The sequence below is a fragment of the Ailuropoda melanoleuca genome, chromosome 13 (genome assembly GCF_002007445.2).
Source record: "Ailuropoda melanoleuca isolate Jingjing chromosome 13, ASM200744v2, whole genome shotgun sequence".
Classification (NCBI taxonomy): domain Eukaryota; kingdom Metazoa; phylum Chordata; class Mammalia; order Carnivora; family Ursidae; genus Ailuropoda; species Ailuropoda melanoleuca.
In genome coordinates this window covers 75813220-75835382 of record NC_048230.1, presented here as the reverse complement: position 1 = coordinate 75835382, position 22163 = coordinate 75813220, and the positions used below count along the sequence as shown (strand labels likewise).

General features: G+C 40.2%; 2 protein-coding genes across 5 annotated transcripts in view; both read left to right on the top strand.

The window, feature by feature from the left end:
* The first annotated feature begins 7476 nt into the window (after positions 1–7476).
* On the top strand, positions 7477–13563 carry PCNA (proliferating cell nuclear antigen). The gene is made up of 6 exons (XM_002924824.4): positions 7477–7902; positions 8715–8812; positions 8974–9041; positions 9778–9972; positions 12054–12177; positions 12265–13563. The coding sequence occupies exons 1-6, from the start codon at positions 7682–7684 to the stop codon at positions 12342–12344; spliced, it is 786 nt and encodes a 261-aa protein (XP_002924870.1). The 5' UTR covers positions 7477–7681; the 3' UTR covers positions 12345–13563.
* Positions 13564–14075: 512 nt separating this feature from the next.
* The window catches only part of TMEM230 (transmembrane protein 230), a 63381-nt gene continuing 55293 nt past the window's right edge, over positions 14076–22163 (top strand). For 3 of the 4 annotated variants that reach the window (XM_019805506.2, XM_034640392.1, XM_019805505.2), the window contains exons 1-3: positions 14076–14229; positions 16158–16271; positions 17791–17913. In XM_019805506.2, the coding sequence (XP_019661065.2) occupies positions 16173–16271; positions 17791–17913 (222 nt within the window). In that variant the 5' untranslated portion in view covers positions 14076–14229; positions 16158–16172. Of the gene's footprint in view, positions 14230–16157; positions 16272–16638; positions 16718–17790; positions 17914–22163 lie in introns of all 4 variants that reach the window. The other variant, XM_034640393.1, reaches the window with a different exon arrangement.

Genomic DNA, 22163 nt, shown 5'->3' with positions numbered 1-22163 from the left:
TTTTTTTTTTTTTTTTTTTGGTGTTACTTATTTGAGAGAGAGAGAAAAAAAACAGGCACAAGCAGGGGAAGCAACAGGCTCCCCACTGAGCAGGGGGCCCTATGTGGGGCTCCATCCCAGGACCATGGGATCATGACCTGAGCTGAAGGAAGATGCTTAACCCACTGAGCCACCCAGCTGCCCCAGATCATTTACATTACCTTACATCTCCTCCTCTATCCCTGATTTTTCCCTTCTTTTTTTTTTTTTTAAGATTTTATTTATTTATTTGATGGAGACAGCCAGCGAGAGAGGGAACACAAGCAAGGGGAGTGGGAGAGGAAGAAGCAGGCTCCCAGTGGAGGAGCCTGATGTGGGGCTCGATCCCAAAACGCCAGGATCATGCCCTGAGCCGAAGGCAGACACTTAACGACTGCACCACCCAGGCACCCCTGATTTTTCTCTTCTTTTCCTCATATTAGCTCTTTCCTCTAGGGTCATTTCTTTCAGTCTTGTGGCATATCTTGTTTAAATAACTTCTTTTCATTGCGTTCCTTGATTAGTTCCTATTATTTTTATAAAGATTTTATTTAGGGGTGCCTGGGTGGCTCAGTCAGTAAGGTGTCTGCCTTCTGTTCTGGTCGTGATCCCAGGGTCCGGGGATCGAACCCCACATCAGGCTCCCCACTCGGTGGAGAGTCCGCTTCTCCCTCTCCCTCTGGTGCTCCCCCTGCTCAAGCTCTCTCCTGTCAAATAAATAAATAAAATATTTTTTTTAAATAAAGATTTTATTTGTTTGAGAGAGAGCGAGAGAGAGCGCACGAGCAGGGGGGAGGGGCAGAAGGAGAGGGAGAAGCAGGCCAATAATTAGTACTGTTTCATCATGCGTGATCAATAGATGAATACTTGCTTAAAGCCACCTGCACCCCCACGTAGACTATTGGTTTGAAAAAATGAGACCTGCAATTTCCCCGAAAGGAGACCGACATTATAATGTAGATGGACTGTCTAATGATTGAGTAGGTCCGTAAGTTTATGGGAGGACAGGATTTGGATCACAATTCCGCATAGTGCACTCCCAATTCCATTTTGCATGTTGCCTCATGAAACTGAATAAGGCTTAGCTACCTGAGAACACTTGTCAAACTAAGAACTAAAAAGGCAATATGAAGGGCAAGATAAAAAGCAGATAAAGTCTGTTTATGTTTATTGACAATTGACAGTCCTGATTATTTATTAGAATTACCTGGGGAGCTTCTAAAAGATACTAATGGAGGGCCCACCCTAGACCAATTAAATTAGACTCTCTGGAGATGGAGCGTAGAGGAAATAGGCTTTTTTGTTGTTGTTAAGCTCTCCGGTGTTTCGTTTCGTTTCGTTTCGTTTCGTTTCGTTTCGTTTCTTTTCTTTTCTTTTCTTTTTTCTTTTCTTTTCTTTTTTTTCCCTTTTCTTTCCTTTCCTTTCCTTTTCTTTCCTTTTCCTTATTTGAGAGAGAGAGAGTGCACATGGGCATGGGGGGGGGAGGAGTACGGGGGAGGGAGAAGCAGACTCCCCACTGAGCAAGGAGCTCGATGCAGGACTGGATCCCAGGACCCTGAGATCATGACCTGAGCTAAAGACAGATGCTTAACTGACTGAGCTGCCCCAGTGCCCCTCTCCAGGTGTTTCTAAGGGACAGCTAGACTTGAGAATCACTCATGTATTAACATATCATGTATTAACATGGTATCACCTTATAAAGAAAGTTGCCAGAAATTATATAAAATAGTTCACAGCATTTTTTTCTCCCGACATTCATTAAAATTTTCTGATCAACAATACATGTCTGATGAAGAAAGCATGGAAAATGCAGAAAAGTATAATGGAAAACATTAAAATCACTAGTAGTACTATCAGCCACAGGTAATTACTGTTATTATTTACATTATTGCATTTTCATTCTATTTTCCATGCACTTACACCTAGATATAACACTTCTAGAAAACTGGAATGCTACTATTTATGCCATTTCATAACCTAACTTTTCTTTTTATCATTAAATGTTCTTTAAGAATGGTATTTGAAAGGCTGCTTGGTATTCCATCTTACAATTTACCATAATTTACCTAATAGTATTTTGTTAGACCTCAAGGTTATTTCCAATTTTAGAGGAATTTTTAATAATTCTGTAAGAATTTTTTCTTTTTTTGGTGTGAGTAGGCTCCAGGTTTGGCGTGGAGTCCAACACAAGGCTTGAGCTCACAACCCAGAGATCAAGACCTGAGCTGAGATCAAAAGTTGGATGCTTGGGGCGCCTGGGTGGCGCAGTTGTTAAGTGTCTGCCTTTGGCTCAGGGCGTGATCCCAGCATTCTGGGATCGAGCCCCACATCAGGCTCCTCGGCTAGGAGCCTGCTTCTTCCTCTCCCACTCCCCCTGCTTGTGTTCCCTCTCTCACTGGCTGTCTCCATCAAATAAATAAATAAAATCTTTAAAAAAAAAAAAAGTTGGATGCTTAACCAACTTAGCCACCCAGATGCCCCTCTATAAGAAATATTCTTAAAAGTGCTTCATCTTCGTAAGTAACTCTGATTACTTCTTTAGGAAAAAGTCCTAGAGATTGAATTTGGGTGTCAAAGAATAAATAAAATTTGAAGGTTTTCATATACATTACCAAATTCCCACCAGAAAAATTATACAATTTATACTCTAATCTTCAATGCATGAAAGTGCCCCCTTCCTTGATTTCTTCGTAATAGTGAATGTTGACATAATTTTCATTAATTTGGTAGATTAAAATTCTGTCACCCTTTAATTTATTTTCCTTTGTTTAGTAATGTGGCTAACCATTTTGTTCATACACTTACTATGACAGAACCTTGGACACTGCAAGCTAGCTACTTCTGGCTTTTGTTTGTATGCATAAAGTCCCCTTTTCTTTTGATCAGTTTGAATCCGATTCTCTGTCGTAGAAACATAAAGTGTACTAACCAACACAGTGCTCTTAGCCATAGTGAAGTTTTAAAACTTAGTCATTAAGTAGTCACTCCTAGGGACACCAGGGTGGCTCAGTCTGTTAAGCATCTGCCTTCAGCTCAGGTCATGATCCCAGTGTCCTGGGATCCTTGCTCAGAGGGAAGCCTGCTTCTCCTTCTGCCTGCTGCTCCCCCTGCTTGTGCATGCTCTCTCTCTCTCCCGGACAAATAAATGAAACCTTAAAAAAAAAAATCTTAGAAAAAAAAAAGTAGTCATTCCTTAGTTTTATGGGGATTTTCCTTTTATGTTTAGAAGCCTATAGCAAGATCTCATGAATATTTACCAAAAGACTTTTACACATCTTATTGGGTTTATATTTATTTGAAAAATTTTTTAAAGATTTTATTTTTAAATAATCTCTACACCCAACATGGGAATCAGCCCCGAGGTCAAGAGTCCCATGCTCTATTGACTGAGCCAGTATTGATTTGAATTTTGAATTTATTTATTTGAATTTTAATTCTTTAATCTATCTGGAATTTATTTTGGTGAATAGTTATTAGGAAGAGTCTATAGCTTTATTATTTCCTAGAAATTTAATCAAGTTTGATAGTTTACTTAATACATTGTTCCTCTCACTGTTTGGAATAGCACCTTTACGAGATGTTAAAGTGATCCTCTTATAACACAAATTAGATCATGTCAAAGATCTGATAATTTCCCCTTGCACTTGCAAAGTCCTACCAGCTCTCACTTCTCCTTCCCTTTGCAACCTCACCTTTTACCAGTCTCCCCTTTTATCAATGTGTCCCAGACATATCAATCTTTGAGTTCTATTATATGTCAATTACATCTCAATAAAACTGGGGGAAATTACCCATAAAAAATCTTTGAATTGTAAAACAAACTACTACCTGAACATCTTCTAAACATGCCGTCCTTGTTTTACATATTACCCTTTCAGGCTAGAATACTTTCTTCCACTCTCCAAACAGCTAGCTTTCCTGATAAAATTCTTCTACCTTGGAAGGCCTTCTCCGACCACAGGTCGTTGCCATTCATATGCCCTCATTTCAACTGATTGTGTGCAATGTGGGTGCCACATGGGTGGAGTTTAATTGCCATCTAAAATGTCTTCAAACTGATTACACTTAGATTGGCATTAAACCAAAATGTTATTATGTAAGCAAAAAGCAAAGAAACAGAGTAGCCGAGTATACTTTTGTTGTTAGTGAAGCAAATGTTCCTCCCTGGAGTGAACAGATTCCACATTTTGCAAAGGAATGAAGACTCTAAGAGAATTAAGAAAGGAAAATACTCACAAATGGATAATACTGTTTTGGATAGTATTGGATAATACTGGATAATAATGGATTATAATGGATAATACTGGATAAAATGGATAATAATGTTTTGATATTAAAATGTATGCAAAGGATAGTTGATCATACATGAAGCAAGAAGGTGCCTGTATCAAAATTTACCAATGGGAAACCATCAACAAAATGAAAAGTCAACCTACTGAGTGGGATGAAATAATTGCAAATCATGTAAAGGATAGGGGCTAATCTTACACAATAACAAAAACCAAACAATCCAATTAAAAAATTGGGCAAGACTTTGCATCGGAATCCGGGGATGTACTGTATGGTGACTAACATAATGTAATAAAAAAAAAATTGGGCAAGAAAGTTTGAATAGACACTTTTCCAAAGACATGTAGATGGCCAACAGGCATATAAAAAGATGCTGAACATCATTAACCATCAGGGAGATACAAATCAAAACAACAATGAGATATCACCTCACACCTATCGTGAAGGAGGAGGAGGAGGTGGAGAAATAACAAGTATTGGCAAGGAGATGAATAAAGGGAACATTTGTGCACTGTTGGTGGGAGTGTAAATGGGTCCAACCACAATGAAAACAGTCTGGAAGTTCCTCAAAATACTAAAAATAGAACTACCATGTAATTCAGCAATTCTACTTCTGGATATTAATAAAAAATAGGAACACTAACTTGAGAACATGTAGATATATCTATATATATAGGTATAACTGCATGTTCACTGCAGATTATGACACTAGACAAGGTACAGACAGCCTTAGTGTCCATTGATGAATTAATGGATACAGAAATTGTGATACACACACACACACACACACACACACACCCCAGAATATTATTCACCCACAAAAAAGGATGGAATTTTGCCATTTGCAACAATATGGTTGGATCTTGAGGGCATTATGCTAAGTGAACAAATCAGATAGAGAAAGACAAATACCACATGATCTCTATGTGGAACCTAAACAAAAACAAAAACAAAAAACTGAGCTTACAGATTGAGAACAGATTGGTGGTTACCAGAGGTGGGGGGGGTGGGAGTGGGAGACATGGGGAAACTGCTTTCTTGTTTGTTTAAATTGACTTTAAAAATTGAAAAAAAAATTTTTTAATTTACAAACGGGTGGCACAGAGTTGAAAAAGTTTCCAGAGACAAGAGTGTTGCACTTTTGAGAATGCTGCATCAACACCTGAGATAAGAGTATGCTAGCATATGGAAACACAGCAGTATCAGCAACTGTGAAAGACTGAATGTGGAGAAATATTAAGAATGCCTTAATTCATTTTGATTATATTTTTATGTATGCAAAAGAGTAATATACAATACAAATATTTTAAATAATCTAAAAGTTCTTTCAATAATTACAAAGTAGAAATTTTAAATGATAAAACATTGTGTGATGGTTTGACATTTTTTTTCTTGTGCTACATAAAACAATGGTGTATCTTAATATGAAGTTATCTTACTTTCAATTAAATACATTCATCCATTAGAATTGCCAAAGGGAGAGAATAGAGTAGGGAAAAGAAAAATTTGAAACCATAATAATGGAAAATATTCTAGACTTGATGCAATACATAAATCTTCTGATTTAGGAACACTGAACTCCCTGGACAGTATAAATAAAACTAAATCCACATCAAGATACATAGTAGAAAAACTAATTCTACAGACCAAGATAAGATAGCAAACACAGCTAAAGGGAAATGCTATAACCAAAGCAAAAGAAAAATAAAATGGGGGGAGAAAGAATATATGTAATAGAGAAATGATTAACAAAGTGCTCCTTGAAATCAACAGGAAAAAAGTTTAATAGAAAAGATATACCATGGTCAAGAATCTTAAAAAAAAAAAAGAAAGAAAGAAAAGAAATATATGAAAGCTATCCAACCTGTAACAATTTTTATTTATTTATTTATTTATTTGAGAGAGAGAGAGAGAGAGAACGAGTGAGAGGCCCGGGGAGCAGGGAGCCAATTCCGGGCTGGATCCCAGGACCGCGATCATGACCTGAGCAGAAGGCAGACGATTAATCAACTGAGCCACCCAGCTGCCCCCCTAACAATTTTTTAATATGCAAATTAGAGTTTTCACACAAATAAGCATAGATTTTAAAGCAAGACTGCTAATATCTATAGTTATGAAAATATGGAGAAATGAGCATGACCACAGTCTTAGGTAAATTGCAATCTTTCAGCGGTCAATTTAGTAACATTTATCAAAACTTTAATGTGTATGCTACTTCAAGGAGTCAATCTCACAAAAATCAACTAAGTGCCCAAAGGTGTTTGTAATTACAAGAAATTGGTAAATTTGGTTACATGCATAGGATACTGTTCCCTCGTTTTAAGAAGTGCTGATATAGAGGTGGTATGTGACATAAAATTAAACATATCTTATTAAGTACGTTGCAGAAGTGTTTCTGGTATGAGCCCATTTTTGTTTTTTAAAAATTTGTATAGAGATAATAGGCTTAGAAAGTTGTATACAGTAAATAACACGAGCTTGGTGTGCCTGTGGGCGGGCAGAGGGCGAGATAATTTTGTAATCTTTTTTTTTTTTCAAGATTTTATTTATTTATTTGACAGAGATAGAGACAGCCAGCGAGAGAGGGAACACAAGCAGGGGGACTGGGAGAGGAAGAAGCAGGCCCATAGCGGAAGAGCCTGACGTGGGGCTCGATCCCATAACGCCGGGATCACGCCCTGAGCCGAATGCAGACGCTTAACCGCTGTGCCACCCAGGCGCCCCTAATTTTGTAATCATAACTGTACACCTCTTTACTGTTTTGACTTTTAGGAGCACATCACTTCTATAATAGCAAAAATAAAACGCACATTTAAAACAGGTGTACTCCTACAAGGTGTCTTCCTCCTGGTAGGTTGGATTTGTGTTTCACTCTTTCGTGGCTAAAGTCTTTCTGTTCCTGAAGCGGGAGGCTCAGCACGCAACACAAAACTCTAACTCCGCGAACCGCAACCTGGATCTGGCCCTCACAAGCCCAGACTTGTTTCGCGACGGGGTTCCCAGAACACTGCAAAAAACGCAGAGTCCTACGTGAGTCGGAGGCGCCCCGCCCCTGTACCCAACCCTCCAATGGATGTTCAGGGAGGGCGGGCTACATGCAGATCAGGGACACTATTGGCCCTGGAGTCTCTCCGCCTGGCAATGGGCGGGGCAGCGTGGTGACGTATCCACAAGCGGCGCAGTGGCGGAGAGCGCGCGCTCGCAGACGCGGCGCTATTAAACGGTTGCAGGCGCAGCGGGGTGATTGTGATCGTCCTGGCTCTTGGGCTTTCGCTCCTGCGTGCGCCGGCTCGTTCTTATCCTGTGACGCCCAAGCCGGCTACAACTTCCTCTTTATCTCCGCCTGTAGCTGCGTCGTTGTGACTCTGCCACCATGTTCGAGGCGCGCCTGGTCCAGGGCTCCATCCTGAAGAAGGTGCTGGAGGCGCTTAAGGATCTCATCAACGAGGCCTGCTGGGACATAAGCTCGAGCGGCGTAAACCTGCAGAGCATGGACTCCTCCCACGTCTCCCTGGTGCAGCTCACCCTGCGCTCCGAGGGCTTCGACACGTACCGCTGCGACCGCAACTTGGCCATGGGTGTGAACCTCACCAGGTGAGCCCTGGGGTAGTCGAGAGCCGGGCTCTAGTGCCCCCCCCCACCTCCTGCTCTTGGCGGGAGCGCCTCCGAGCTAGGCCCTCATTGGTTGACATGGGCGGCCTGCGCCATCTCATTGGCCTGCGACGCCGAGGGGCGGGATCTAGCAGAGCGCGCGGTTCGGAAAGCGCGCGCTGGCAGCCGCGCGAACCGGCTCTTTCCGCGCCAAAGTCACAAAGCGGGTGGTGGCGGGAAAATGACGGGCTTCTTCGCAATGCCAGGAAAAGGCTTGCACACCTCTTTAGCCATTAAGTGTCGTCGTCCTTGGATGAGCAACCTTTGGCTTGATGGACTTTAACCGCTTTATAATGTGCCTTAGTTCTGTCACCCTAAGTTCGTGGACTTAAAATATCTCTAGGGCAGTGGCTTTCAACTTTTTGATCACTACTTGTCTAGTACATAAACATGTTTAAATCTTAAGGCTTATGAGAAATACTTACGCCGACTAAATGCAGTGTGTTTTAATGAGTATCCTAGATGATTTTTCATGATCCTCACGACCCAATAATTTGCTTCACCTACCGAAGGGATTTGCAATTCATAAATTACTGCCCTTTTGTTATCCAGAAGTGAAATTGCTCGTGGTAGGCTGTGTGCTTGAAGTATAAATACTGTTAAATTGCATTACAAAATGGCCGGATCAGTTTCCCTAACTCACCCAATTCCTCAGACGACCCTGGTAAAAATGGCAACTCCTTGTTTTAATTGCGTCAGAAATCGATCTTGAGAACATTGTGTCGATTTTAAATCCTGTGTCTTCTGTGTTCTAGCATGTCCAAAATTCTAAAATGTGCTGGCAATGAAGACATCATTACACTAAGGGCTGAAGATAATGCGGACACCCTGGCACTAGTATTCGAAGCTCCGAGTAAGTCATACCCTTCTACTAAGTTATACTGGAGGAAATTTAAATGCAGTGTATTTCTCAAAGTTGTGAGAAATTTAAGAAAATGTTTGTGATGATCGTAGAACTTAACATCATAGTTATAAACTTAAATGCTTTTACTTCAATCTGCTTTCTTTTGGTAGATCAAGAAAAGGTTTCAGATTACGAAATGAAGTTAATGGATTTAGATGTTGAACAGCTTGGAATTCCAGTGAGTATCAGAGTTTCTGAGTATACTGTACAAGTCATGATAATTACATAAGATAATTTTAATAATACAATTTAAAGCCCAATTCCTAACGGAACTTCCGTATATCTGCTGATACATGTTCCAAAGTGGGGTTTTAGTATTTAGACTGACATTTGTTAATTTCATTAAACTACAGTACAGTGAAATGAATCGGGTTCAATTCATGGCTGCCAAATGTATATTTGCATTAACGTCTGTGCTTTTTTGTTTTTTTCTTTTTTTAAGAGTAGACTTTAAAGCTCTATTAACAGAAATTCATTAAGGTTAGGTTTATCAACGTAAAAGGAGAGATGTTGAGATGTTTAAAATCCTTAGTATCTTATTTTCTTGTTTGGTAAGTGTTGGGCCTGCTTGCACACCCATCATTGTTAGTATGCTATGCCCTAATGTCCTCTCGATTTAGCCCTGGAGGGTGATTGGGGGAGGCTCTTTTCCCTGAATAGTGCATTTATTTTTAAAGGTTTAAACTCTAATTTTAGTTTTCTTAGTGTGATTATTCTTACGACGTACTTGTTTTATATCTACATTTATTTTTTGAGTGTTAGATTATGTTATGAAATTACACAGTGAGTGATATTTCAAAGTAATCAGGATATCTTAAATTCTGAATTCTTGTCTAGATGCAGAGTCTTTAGAAAATGAGAATGCCGAATCTTTAATTTCCAGCAGTTGAACTTTATTTTGTTTTCTTGAATAGGAGCAAGAGTATAGCTGTGTAGTAAAAATGCCTTCTGGTGAGTTTGCACGTATATGCCGAGATCTCAGCCATATTGGAGATGCTGTTGTAATTTCCTGTGCAAAAGATGGAGTGAAATTTTCTGCAAGTGGAGAACTAGGAAATGGAAATATTAAGTTGTCACAAACAAGTAATGTGGATAAAGAGGAGGAAGCTGTAAGTAGTTTCTTAAGTAAACAGAAAATACTTTGAAGAAAATTGTCACCTTTCTTAACATTAGGTTGCCTTAGTCTGTTCAGGCTGCTGTAGCAAAATACCACAGACAATGACTTATAAACAACTGAAATTTATTTCTCACAGTTCTAGAGGCCGGGAAGCTGGCAGATTCAGTGTCTGGTGAGGACCTGCTTCTTGGTTCACAGATAGTGGGCTTCTCACCTGATAGAAAGGTCAAAGGAGCTCTCTAGGGTCTCTTTTAGAAGGATAGTAGCACTAAGCACCTCCCAAAGGCCCTACCTCCAAGTACCATCACATAGGCATTTGGTTTTAACATGAATTTTGTGGGAACACAGACAATCTATAGCAAGGTAATTGCAACTCAACAGAAGAATCTAGTTGGAGGTAGAAATTGACCTTTTAGCAGCTCGTATGTAATCTTTATATTAACTTTCTACATGGTAGAAAGGGGGCCTAGAGTACCCCCATTTAGGGACAAAATAAAGAACACTTTAATTACTAAATATCCTAAAATTAAGGTTTTCCTATATAATCAAGTGCCTTTTTGTTTTTTTGTTTTTTGTTTTTTTTAGAAGAGTATTTATAAACTAATATTTTGTAATTGTATTTTTAAAAAGCCTTGCTATGCCTGGGTGGCTCAGTTGGTTAAGCGTTGGCCTTCGGCTCAGGTCATGATCCCAGGGTCCTGGGATTGAGCCCTGTATCGGGCTTCCAGGGAGCCCACTTCTCCCTCTTCCTCTGCTGCCCCCCCTGCTTGTTCTCTCTGTCAAATAAATAGATAAATAAAATCTTTAGTAAAAAAAGCCTTGCTAGCCTTTGAACAAACATCAGTTAACTCTGTAAATGAAGGACAATTGAAGGTTCTAACCTCATAGGATTATTAGGATTAAATATAACATTCAAAGTGCCTAACATAGTGTCTGGCATTTTAAGTTTATAGTAAATATTAGATATTCTAGTCCCTTGCATGAGCACTCAACCGTCAGTTTAAATGAAGACTTAAAAATATGAGTAGCAAAAGTCCAGGGGCTAATTCTGAATTGTTTCTCTGCTAAATCACATTGTAATTCCCCTGGCATTCTGGATTTTTTTTTGTTGTTTTAATCTTAAATTAGTTCTATAAATATTTTTATATCTGAAGTATGAGCGCCTTATGACATTATTTAGTATTAAGGAATTTTTCACTGTTTTCCTCTTTCCTTGGTTATTTCAGAAGTTGTTTCAATCAAGGTTTTATTAAACTCCATACATTGTAGTTCGTTGATAGGCCCTCAAATTCTTTTAATCCTTTGGGTCTCCAATTTCTCCCCCCCCCCACCATTAGAATTTGTTGAGGCAAGTCCTTTGTCGTTGAGTTCTCCTGAAGTCTGGATTTTGCCCACTGTATGCCTTATGTCAATTAATATGCTCCTCTAACCTGTATTTCCTATAAACTGGTAGCTACAACTCTAGAGGCTTGGTGATACTCAGGAGTGTTTTGTTTTGGAAGTGAGAGAACAAGAATACTTTACAGATGGTGGTATGTGTACCTCTAATAGGTATGAGGTGTCTACATTTTTTTAGCAGCCATAATAATCATTTAGAACCATTAGGTCATTAGGGTTGTAATGTATTATTACATTTCATTCCTTCGTATATTAGCTGGTTTATTAGAAACATATCCATGAAGAATTTTCTCTTATGGGAAAAGGCAGACTAAATACTTGATTCTTTTGCTTTATTTACGAGTCCTCAAAATTAGTTTCATATCACTCTCCAATTTTTGTTTTGTTTTTAAATGTATATTCCAGGGGTGCCTGGGTGGCTCAGTTGGTTAAGCGTCTGACTCTTGGTTTCGGGTCAGGTCATGATCTCATGGAACGAGCCCTGCTTGGGCTCTGCATTCAGCCTGGGGTCTGCTTGAAGATTCTTTCCTTCTACCTCTCCCTCAACTCGTTTACTCTCTTGCGTGCACCTGCACTCTCTCTAATAAATAAATCTTTAAAAATAAACATTCTAAACTAATGAGTTGCAACTTTCTTGATGGTTTTCATTATAATTAACCTTTTGTTTTCTCTCAGGTAACCATAGAGATGAATGAGCCAGTTCAGCTGACTTTTGCACTGAGATACCTGAACTTCTTTACAAAAGCCACTCCGCTCTCTCCTACAGTAACACTCAGTATGTCTGCAGATGTACCCCTCGGTAAGATAATCGGTTCGTTGAATTTTGTTTTGTAGATGGTATATGTGGTACTTCTCAATAATTAATTATGTTCCTGTCTTCTTTCAGTTGTAGAGTATAAAATTGCTGACATGGGACATTTAAAATACTACTTGGCTCCCAAGATCGAGGATGAAGAAGGATCTTAGGTATTCTTAAAATCCAAGAAAATAAAGTTAGCTTTTAAGAACTGCTTCTGAGATGCCAGCATGTACTTAAGTCTGTCACCAAATTTGTACCTCTGAGTACGTATGTAGATATTTTCTGTAAATAACCTATTTTTTCCTTCATTCCTTACAGTTTGTTTAAAGAATAAAGTCCAAAGTCAAATCTGATCTTGTTAACCTAGAAATATTTCTGCCTTACCTAAAAATACTTGTGATTTTTCCTAACAAAAGGGTTTTGACTCTAAATGCAGTTTTAAGAATGTTTTTCAATTTAAATAAAAGTTATTTGAATTTCAAACATCACAAGACAGTGCCTTCATTTGGACCATGACTGTTGCAAGTATCCTAGGAAATTCAGTTCAGGCTACCATTTCGTGTAAATGTGCTTATTTTTCTAGTGTAGAGCAGCCTGATAAAAATATATTAGCTATAGCAATAAAAAAGTATTCCAAATACAGTAGATGACAAGATATTTTTGGGAATTCATTTGTGAAACTTATTTTGGTATTCTTCTAACTTGAGTTCAAGAAATGAATAGATTAGACCAAGTCCTGTATATTGTTATTTTGTCAATTTTGTTAACAAAAACTAACATTTTTTTTTTTCCAGAGGCTTTATGTACTCAAAGCTGTTTGGGCTTTAGAAGACTAGCATTGCTATAGGGCAATGTTTCTTTAGTCTAGGGAGCCTTTTAAAAGAATCTTGAAAGATTTAGTAGATCTGTGCTAGGGCCCAAGCAATATGTTTGTGTAAACACTTCTCTAGTATAAGTAGCCTTTTTTGGGACTTAATCCTAGCAGTTGTGAAACAGACTGTTTAAATGTTCCTACTAATTGTGCTGCAAAGCCACAAACTGGCACATAGTATATATTGAGAATCACTTCATTACAGTCCTTTATCCCGTGTATTCTGTGCTTGGTGGTTTAAATGACTGGTTTCTTTGTTGCAGTTACCTGGACTGAGTTCTAGTTACTAGATGGTAGAACTCACTGTACCCAGTAGGTAACTGTTCATTACCTTCTGTGTGCCTGGGGGTGGGAAGGGATATTGGTTGCAAAGGGCCTGATGGAAGTTTTGGGAACGATGTAACTTTGATACAGACTGGTGATGGTTCCAAGACTGTATGCACTTGTCAAACTCATCCAATTGTACTTTATTGTATGTAAATTATACTTAAATAAATCTGACATATACAAAGCTTCATGTGCTGCAAAATGTCCCTTGTCGGCGGGCCTGTTAACCTGCCTCAGGCCTGAAGGTGAGGAGAGGGAAACTGAAGCACAAGAATGTGGGGCCCCTCGAGAGTGGTGGTGGGGTATTGACCAGCAGAAACCGCGGCCCGCCCGCGGGGAAGGCCTACAGCCCTGGGCAGTGAATAGGAGACCTGGCCATTCCAGTCATACGCAGCTTCACTGTTTCGGTTTCTGTCTCCCGTGGGTACCACTGAGCTCCCAACACTGCCCGAGGGCTCAGGCAAAGAGACAAGTGGCTGGTTTACCCGGAGTCTGACTGTGACCCAGGTGGCCGGTCACCCTAGACCACCCATACAACCCAGCGGAGGTGTCCCGCAGCAAACCCAGGCCGCAGCCAGTCCTGCAACCTCACAGGGCGGGACTCCACCGCAGCCGCGGGCGGGATGCTCCCACTAGCGGAGGGTCAAAACCGGAAGTTGAGAGTGGTGTGAGGTCGTAGCTCCCGGTGACGCCACTTCCGGCGCGCCGCCGTTCGGCGCGTCACTTCCGGCGCCGAGCTGGGCGGGGGGGGCGCTGGGTGGCCGTTTGGTGAGGCGTGCCATGAGGCTTCAGGCGCCTCTGCTGCCAACCGTGAGCGAGCTGTCGGCGGGCGGGCGGCCTGGCGCGGCGCTCCGGTAAGGCGTGCGTGCGGCGGGGCGGGAACAGAAGCGCCCCCCTCAGGCGCCCGGCGGGGCGAGGCTGCTCTCCCTTCCGAAATCTAGCTTCGCGTCCTGGGTGTCGAGCGTTCGCCGGTCCGCGCCACGGCTGGCCTCTTCCCAGAAACCGGTTTTGTTAGTTTACGTCTAAATTCGCGTCGGTTTTTATTTGTCTTCCTGGCTAGGTCTGGAGACGGGCAGGAAGGTAGTGTGGAGGCGCATAATGTCAGGCACTGCGCTAAGTGTTTTACTGATGCTTTTAAAGTCTTGGAACCCTCGCGTGCTCTGGGAGTTTGAGGGTTGCGGTGGAAACGTTTAAAAAAAAAAAAAAAAAGGCCTTTCGGGAACTTGGACTGGTACTCTGAAAACCGCGATTTAGTTTTTCCTTTCTCTTGCAGAATTCGTATTCTTTGCCACCAGTAAGCATTCGTCTCCCCTCTCCCTCACACCGTGCGCTTTTTTATGTTTTGATGCAGGTGTATGAATAGGCAATGGCAGAGTATGTAAACTTTTTTTTTAAAAAGACGGTACAAATCAGAGGTGATTAAATGCCCTCCAGAGCCCCACATACCGGTAGTTTGAACTTTAAGTTTTGTAGAATTAAATTTAGGTTATCATGTAATAGGGATCGCAACATTAAAAACCTAGTATTTGATGCAGTTTGATCTAACTTCAGAAAAGCATATCAATTAGCGTACTGGATTCAGAACTTGATTTCTGCACTGGTATATAATTGCTTAAAAAGGACATTTGCATTTAGCACCAATTCAAAATGCTAGTTATTTTAGGTTGACTGTGGGCCACTTAAAACAGTTCATTAATAATTGGGATAAAGCATGTAGAAAGCACTTAGAATAGTACCTGGTATGCAACCAATACTGGGTAATTATTAACTGACATTATTATAATGATGATGGTTATTTCCAACGTGTCATAACAGAGGAAGGCAAAGTCTTTATGGTTTCTGTTTTTTTTTTTCTTTAATGTTGCCGTTGTGAATAATTTCCTCTTTTTACAGATCCACTTCACCTTTAGAAATAGCTTCACAATCAAAATAGATTTACTTGTTTTGTTCATATAATTTTGTGATTTTTTGGAGGAAAAGTGCACAAATTACAAATGTTTTCCAATTTAAATGTCATTGTTTTTTAATCTTATCTGCTATCTCTTAAACTAGTGACAAAATAGCCATGATTTCATTACTGAAGTTGGTTTTGAATATTTTGGACAAAAACCAGATTTTATTCTTTTCTCTCTCTCTCTTTTTTTTTTTAGTAAGCTGTAGAAGTAATCTGGAAAATGAAATCACTACTTTCAGTGCTTGGGGTGGGGCAGAGAGACAGCCAAATTGGCACTGGAACAGTGCTCATTACCAGTACTAATAATGCTGATAGCCAAATTTATAGATTTTTTGCATTAAAAGAATGATACCCATTAGGGGGAATCAACAAAATGCTGATGTGAGTGTATTCCATATCTCACCCATTCTCCCTCCCTGCAAATAAGAGAATCATTTTAGCATATGCTCCTCTTGCTTTTTCCTGAAGCAGGGACAGGGGCCAGAATGACTGAAAATGTGGACTTTGGTGTCAGACTCAGATTTAAGTTACCACTCTTCCATCCGCTCTGTGTGGGCTCTGGAAAAATTAGGCACGGGAATATTGGTGACAAGATAAACATGGGGTCTGTTTCTTTGCAAATGTCTTGACTCTCATTCTACCAGGACACACCAGAGTAGATACACAAGGAGAATGTTTTCACTGTGTCAAAGGAATAACAGATTTTAAGTGCGATGGAGCGTAAAATGCCAGTTGCTTATTATGACATTTCAGCCCCAAACTCCAATATATGTAACACGCTCTTGTCACTTGCATACAATGACAGTTTTCTTTGTCTTCATGCTGTAGCTGTGGCAGTGTGTTATGATGCCGTCTCGTACCAACCTGGCTACTGGAATCCCCAGTAGTAAAGTGAAATACTCAAGGCTCTCCAGCACAGGCGATGGCTACATTGACCTTCAGGTAAATGCAGAAGGGAGCTGATGAGACTGGCTGGCTCTGTTTCTGTTGAGTTAGCAGGAAGACCTTCCAGGTGGAGGTTTTGCTAACTGTCCCTGGGGATTAGAAGGAAAAGCAAGAAAGAAACTCAGCTCTCAGATCCTTTCAACCATAGTGTGCAGAAGGAGGAGCCTTGGTAGAGCAGTTTCAAACCAATATACATATTGTTCATTTGTAAGAATTTTTAGTTGTAATGCCAAAGCCCAGTAGTTACAAATTTTATTTAGTTTTTCTGGAAAATACTCAGATTGTGTTTTGTTAAGTAGAATTTTTTTAAGGACTGTGTTATTGGTTCGTTTATACTTTAGTCAAAGCCAGTTCATCTTTTAAGGGAGAAACTAACTGCTAAAGCCAGCAGACTGTGGGAGTCTTCCTTCTTTCCTGATGTCATGAGATCCAATTTATTAAAGGTATTCTTTGTGGCAAACAGTAAGTAAAACAGAATATTTGTGGGGCGCCTGGGTGGCACAGCAGTTAAGTCTGCCTTCGGCTCAGGGCGTGATTCCGGCATTATGGGATCGAGCCCCACATCAGGCTCCTCCGCTATGAGCCTGCTTCTTCCTCTCCCACTCCCCCTGCTGTGTTCCCTCTCTCACTGGCTGTCTCTGTCTCTGTCAAATAAATAAAATCTTTAAAACAAAACAAAACCAGAATATTTGTTAACTTCGTATCCTACCCTGATTGTTGTTTATAAAATACTTAATGGTATAGCATCTCCTTTTGTCCACTTCCCCTTAGAATAGTTTAGGTGGAACCAGGGCCAAGGAGGAGGAAACAGGAACCCATCCCATTAAATACAAACAAATCAATTACTCTTTGCACTCCGTGGACCCATACTTGAAGGAGAGAAGTTTTTTTTTTAAGGCACAACTGGGAAGCTTCCAGCCAGTTAGGTCAGATACAGAAATGAGGCAAACTTTAGAAAGTTTGTCTCTGAATCTTAACTTTGAATTGAACTTATTAACGAGTCAGTTTACTTGATCCATGGAGTGGGCAACTAATGCTTTAGAAAAAGCTGTTTCTAAAACCTTTGGCTGTATGCTGACTTAACTTTGAGTGCCGGAAATCACTTGTTTTCTTTACTTCTCCATAGCATGATGTTCACTCTTGAATCCCTATAGATTAGTACACCCTTCCATGTGCCAGGCACTTAATAAACACGTGTCTAATCAATGAATGACCATAAGGCGTCTTTTGTTTTTGTAAGAAAATATTTTCTTACAGTGAATGGTATATGGAATGAGATTAGAAGTAGAAAGAGTAACATTCTGCTGGGACTCCTTTGGGTGACTGTAGACCAATAACTAGAGCTTCACCTCTTGTTTGTCCCTTGCCTTTCTCTCCCAGAGCTGTAGTGGGTAGTAGGACTTCCTTTAAGACACACAAAGCATCCACATTGGTTCTTATTGCCCTCCTTGCTTTAAAGTGTCTGAGTTCTGGTATTTTCATAATGGTCTGCCTTTTTTGTTTGTTTCTCTTCCAGTTTAAGAAGAGCCCTCCTAAGATACCATATAAGGCCATTGCACTTGCTACAGTGCTGTTTTTGATTGGCGCCTTTCTCATAATCATAGGCTCCCTCCTGCTGGCCGGCTATATCAGCAAAGGGGTAAGCTGAAGGGTTTGTGGGAATGTGCCATGAAATCTTAAAGTGTGAGTTTGGGCTCTATTGTTTTATATTCATATCCAGTACAGGAGATTCCAGCAGAAAGAAGAAAAGAGTTTTCTTTTAGATTTTGTTCTCTGATGACAAAACATATGTTTCTTTTTTTGAGCAACAGCATGCTTGTCCCACAGTTTCTGTGAGGTGTGTCGGGGTAGGTAGGCACATTTCCCCTTGAGATGTTGAGCAGTTTTCCCACTGTCATAGTTTAGAACAGCAAAGCTGAGCCTTGCATTGAGGATTCTTTTTTTTTTTTTTTTAAGATTTTATTTATTTGTTTGAGAGAGAGGGAGAATGAGCACGAGAGAGAGAGAGGACCAGTAGCAGGAGAGGCAGACTCCCAGCTGAGCAGGGAGCCAGACAACGTGGGGCTTAATCCCAGGACCCTGAGATCATGACCTGAGCCGAAGGCAGATGCCCAAACAACTGAACCACTCAGGCACCCCTAGCATTGAGGATTCCTGATTGATGATAAAGGCTGTAACTGGAGTAGAATGTATTGTAATTTTGCAGTGCTACAGACATTCCAGGTTTGGGGAGAAGCAGTGAGGCTTGTATAGGTCTGGGGCCACTGACCATGCCAAGACTTGTGACCCATGAGTCTGATTCTTCTTGCATTGGGTTTGGTTGGAGTTCTTGTTGAGCTTCGGAGTGTTATCTTCAAAACCAAAAGTGTTGTTTGGTGGTTCTTTTTTCTCGGGCTATATACATTCATTAATAGTGTCCAAGTTGGTCTGAACTAATAATGATTGTAAGTCATGTCTGTTCTTCAGTATGCACCATGCCAGGAGATGATGGTCATATTGTTCTGCAGAGGGAACACAGCCAACAGCTGAAAAACTTGTGGACATTACAGAAATTGGGAATAGTAGTCCTGTCGCAATAAAATGGCTGCATATGGTTTTTAAGAAGTGAATCTGATTTGCCTTTGATTCCTTATCTATTTAAAATTATTATATGGTCACCAGATGCTTACTTGGTGCAGTCTATGTTTGAACATCTAACTTCAGGACCGTTCCTTCAGTTAACTTTCATTGTAGCATGCAGTATCAATCCCAGAGGACTCTGTTAACTATATATAAATATCGAGTGTGGAGGTGAGATCCACATGCAGCAAATATTTTACCTTGTGTGGTTTATAAAAGTCTGCTTTATAAATAAGGATAAAGATGTTAATTAAGAAAATCACTAATCACTTGGGAGAGAGAGTGAGAATCTTGAGCAGGCTGCACACCCAGCTCACAACCCTGAGCTCGTGTTGAGCCGAAATCAAGAGCGATGCTTAACTGAGCCACCCAGGCGTTTCTGTTTTGCTGGTATTCTCAAGTGCGCATCTTCAGTATGCATCTGTAACAGTTTTTATAAAAGTTTAGGGGTACTGTATTAATATCTTACCTTCACTTCATATTTTTGTTAGATTTAGAGACTTGGTTAGATTCAGGTTTAGTTTTGTTTTAGAAAGAATATTTCATAGGAGGTGCTTTGCTATGGTAGGTTGATTCTGAAACTTAGCTGTTAATCGGAATCATCAGGCAAACTTGTTACACAGATTGTTTGGTTCCATTCCCAGAGATCCCAGTTCTTTAGGTGGGTTGTGCGAATTTGCGTTTCTAACAAGTTCCCAGGTAGTGCTGGTGGTCCGTCAAGCACATTTTGAGAACCATTGCTATAGCATTACGTTAGGAGGCGCATAATGGTTATCCTGATTTTTTAGTTGATACTAAGCTAGATTGCTGGGTTTAAGTGTCTTCAGCCTAATTCATTTATTACAAACTTCCCCATCACTGTTTATGCTAATGGACGCACTTCTGTCATTTTCTGCATTCATTAGCTGAAATTCTGCTATAAAGAACTTTCTCAAATCTACCATCTGTTTATCCCAAAATATAACGTGTATAGTGAAGGTAGGAAAAATGTTTATTTCTGTTTCGCAACTTTTATAAAAATACACCTAGCAACCTCAGAAGGTAGTCAGAGAATGGTATCATTATAAATTCCTATTTTTTCTTTTACATATTTGTGTTTCAATCATAGTCCATATTCTTTTTTTTTTTTTTAAGCAGGTGCCACACCCAGTGTAGAACCCAATGCAGGGCTTGAACTCACAACCCTGAGATCAAGACCTGAGCTGAGATCAGGAGTCGGATGCTTAACTGACTGAGCCACCCAGGTGCCCCCCCCATATTCTTTTTAATATCTAAATTGTTCCATATTTGGTCACTAGGGCCCCTCTGTGTTACTCCTATGTCTTTTAAACATGACCTAGGTAGGCTTTGATAGCTTTCTTGCTTTCATGGCATAGCAAGTTATACCAGGCCCGTCTATGTATTTCCTGTCTCCTAACTTGTAAACCACCATTTCTCTGAAGAGCCCTGGTTTCTGTATAAGAAGTAGATTTAGAGAGATCGTAGACTGGGCATTAGTGGTGCTCATGCTTTGGTTTTCATTGTTTCTCGGCCTTTTCTTTGATGGAATCAGGAAATAGGTATCTTTTAGAAAAAGTGTTCTTTTTTTTTTATTTTAATTTTAATTTTTATAATAATTTTTTAGTATGTTATGTTAGTCACCATACAGTACATCCTTAGTTTTTGATGTAGTGTTCCATGATTCATTATTTATAGGAAACAATTTTCAGTGCAAATTTAAGATTAGAGTTAATTTAATTAGAACTTAATTTCTTTGATTTTATATGGATACATCTATCCTTATGATAACGATATCATTACTTGCCTTATTCTATGTTACACATACAATAGCTTTAAAATAACAGTGTGATGGGTTCCTGGGTGGCTCAGTTGGTTAAGCATCCAACTCTTGGTTTCGGCTTAGGTCATGATTTCAGGGTTCTGAGATCGAGGCCTGCATTGGGCTCCATGCTCAGTGCCGAGTCTGCTTGTCCCTCTCCCTCTGCTCCCCCCCACATCACTCGCATGTGCACACACACTCTCTCTCAAATAAATAAATTAAAAAGAAATAAGATAATAGTATGGTGTTAATGCTAAGTATAAGAAAGCTAAATGCACTGTAAGTTTTCTTTGCAATTCTCTAAGGTTATATCCCATTGGGGATGCCCAGTCAATATCCTGCAAAAGATAAAAGAAGCAGGGAAGTAGAAAATGTAAAATAAGATAACAGAAATAGCACCAAGTATGTCAATTGTGAGAGTTGTAGACTATATTGTTTCTGAAGTTCATGTAGTCCCGTCTTTAGCCTGAGAGAGCCCGGTCAAGTTCTCTTTCCTTGTTTTCTTTTGTTTTTTTCTTTCCTTGGTTTTAAGCTGGAATTAATTGAGTCATTGTGTGCCAGCTGAGGCTGCTTGCTTTACATGTATTACTTCACTTAGTTTTTACTGTTCCCATATGAGGTACCCAGATGAGGTAAATACTCCTATTTCTCTGTGTGAATGAAGCAGCCAAAATTATATTGAGTAGATAACCCGTCAAAATACATTGTGTAACTAGCCCTGTTAAAAGGAGATTTTTAGGGACGCCTGGGTGGCTCAGTCAGTTAAGTGCCTTCAGCTCAGTGATGATCCCAGGTTCCTGTGATTGAGTCCGGCATGGGACTCCCTGCTCAGAGGGGTGCCTGCTTCTCCCCCTGCCTGCCATTCTGCCTGCTTGTACGCATGCGCACACTCTCTCGCGCGCTCTCTCTCTCTCTCTGACAAGTAAATAAATAAAATCTTAAAAAAAAAAGGAGGGGGCGCCTGGGTGGCACAGCGGTTAAGCGTCTGCCTTCGGCTCAGGGCATGGTCCCGGCGTTCTGGGATCGAGCCCCACATCAGGCTCCTGTGCTATGAGCCTGCTTCTTCCTCTCCCACTCCCCCTGCTTGTGTTCCCTCTCTCACTGGCTGTCTCTATCTCTGTCAAGTAAATAAATAAAATCTTTAAAAAAAAAAAAAAGAGGTTTTTAGATTGGATTTAAACCCTTCGATGAGAGAAAGCTTAAAAGTAATGGGAAAAATCACAAAGGAAGAGGCAGATAAGTTTAACTGTATAAACATTTAAAACTATACCTAAAAACAAGGCAGAGCAATTTTATAAGCGTGGATTCATTCATTTAATACATTTATATTTTGGGCACAGCTGGGGATACAGGGATGAACAAAGTCCCTGCCCTCCTGGAACTCCCCAAATAGTTGAAGGCCTACTGATAAAAACACTAAACACATTTCTTCCTCTTTGACCAGTGAATTG

What these genes read in the sequence shown, in the direction of transcription:
- PCNA (XM_002924824.4), top strand. Translation starts at nt 7,682, where the DNA reads ATGTTCGAGGCGCGCCTGGTCCAGGGCTCCATCCTGAAGAAGGTGCTG. An exon ending in TTGAACAGCTTGGAATTCCA is followed by an intron (nt 9,042 to 9,777) that starts GTGAGTATCAGA and finishes TTTCTTGAATAG; the next exon opens with GAGCAAGAGTATAGCTGTGT. An exon ending in TGGATAAAGAGGAGGAAGCT is followed by an intron (nt 9,973 to 12,053) that starts GTAAGTAGTTTC and finishes GTTTTCTCTCAG; the next exon opens with GTAACCATAGAGATGAATGA.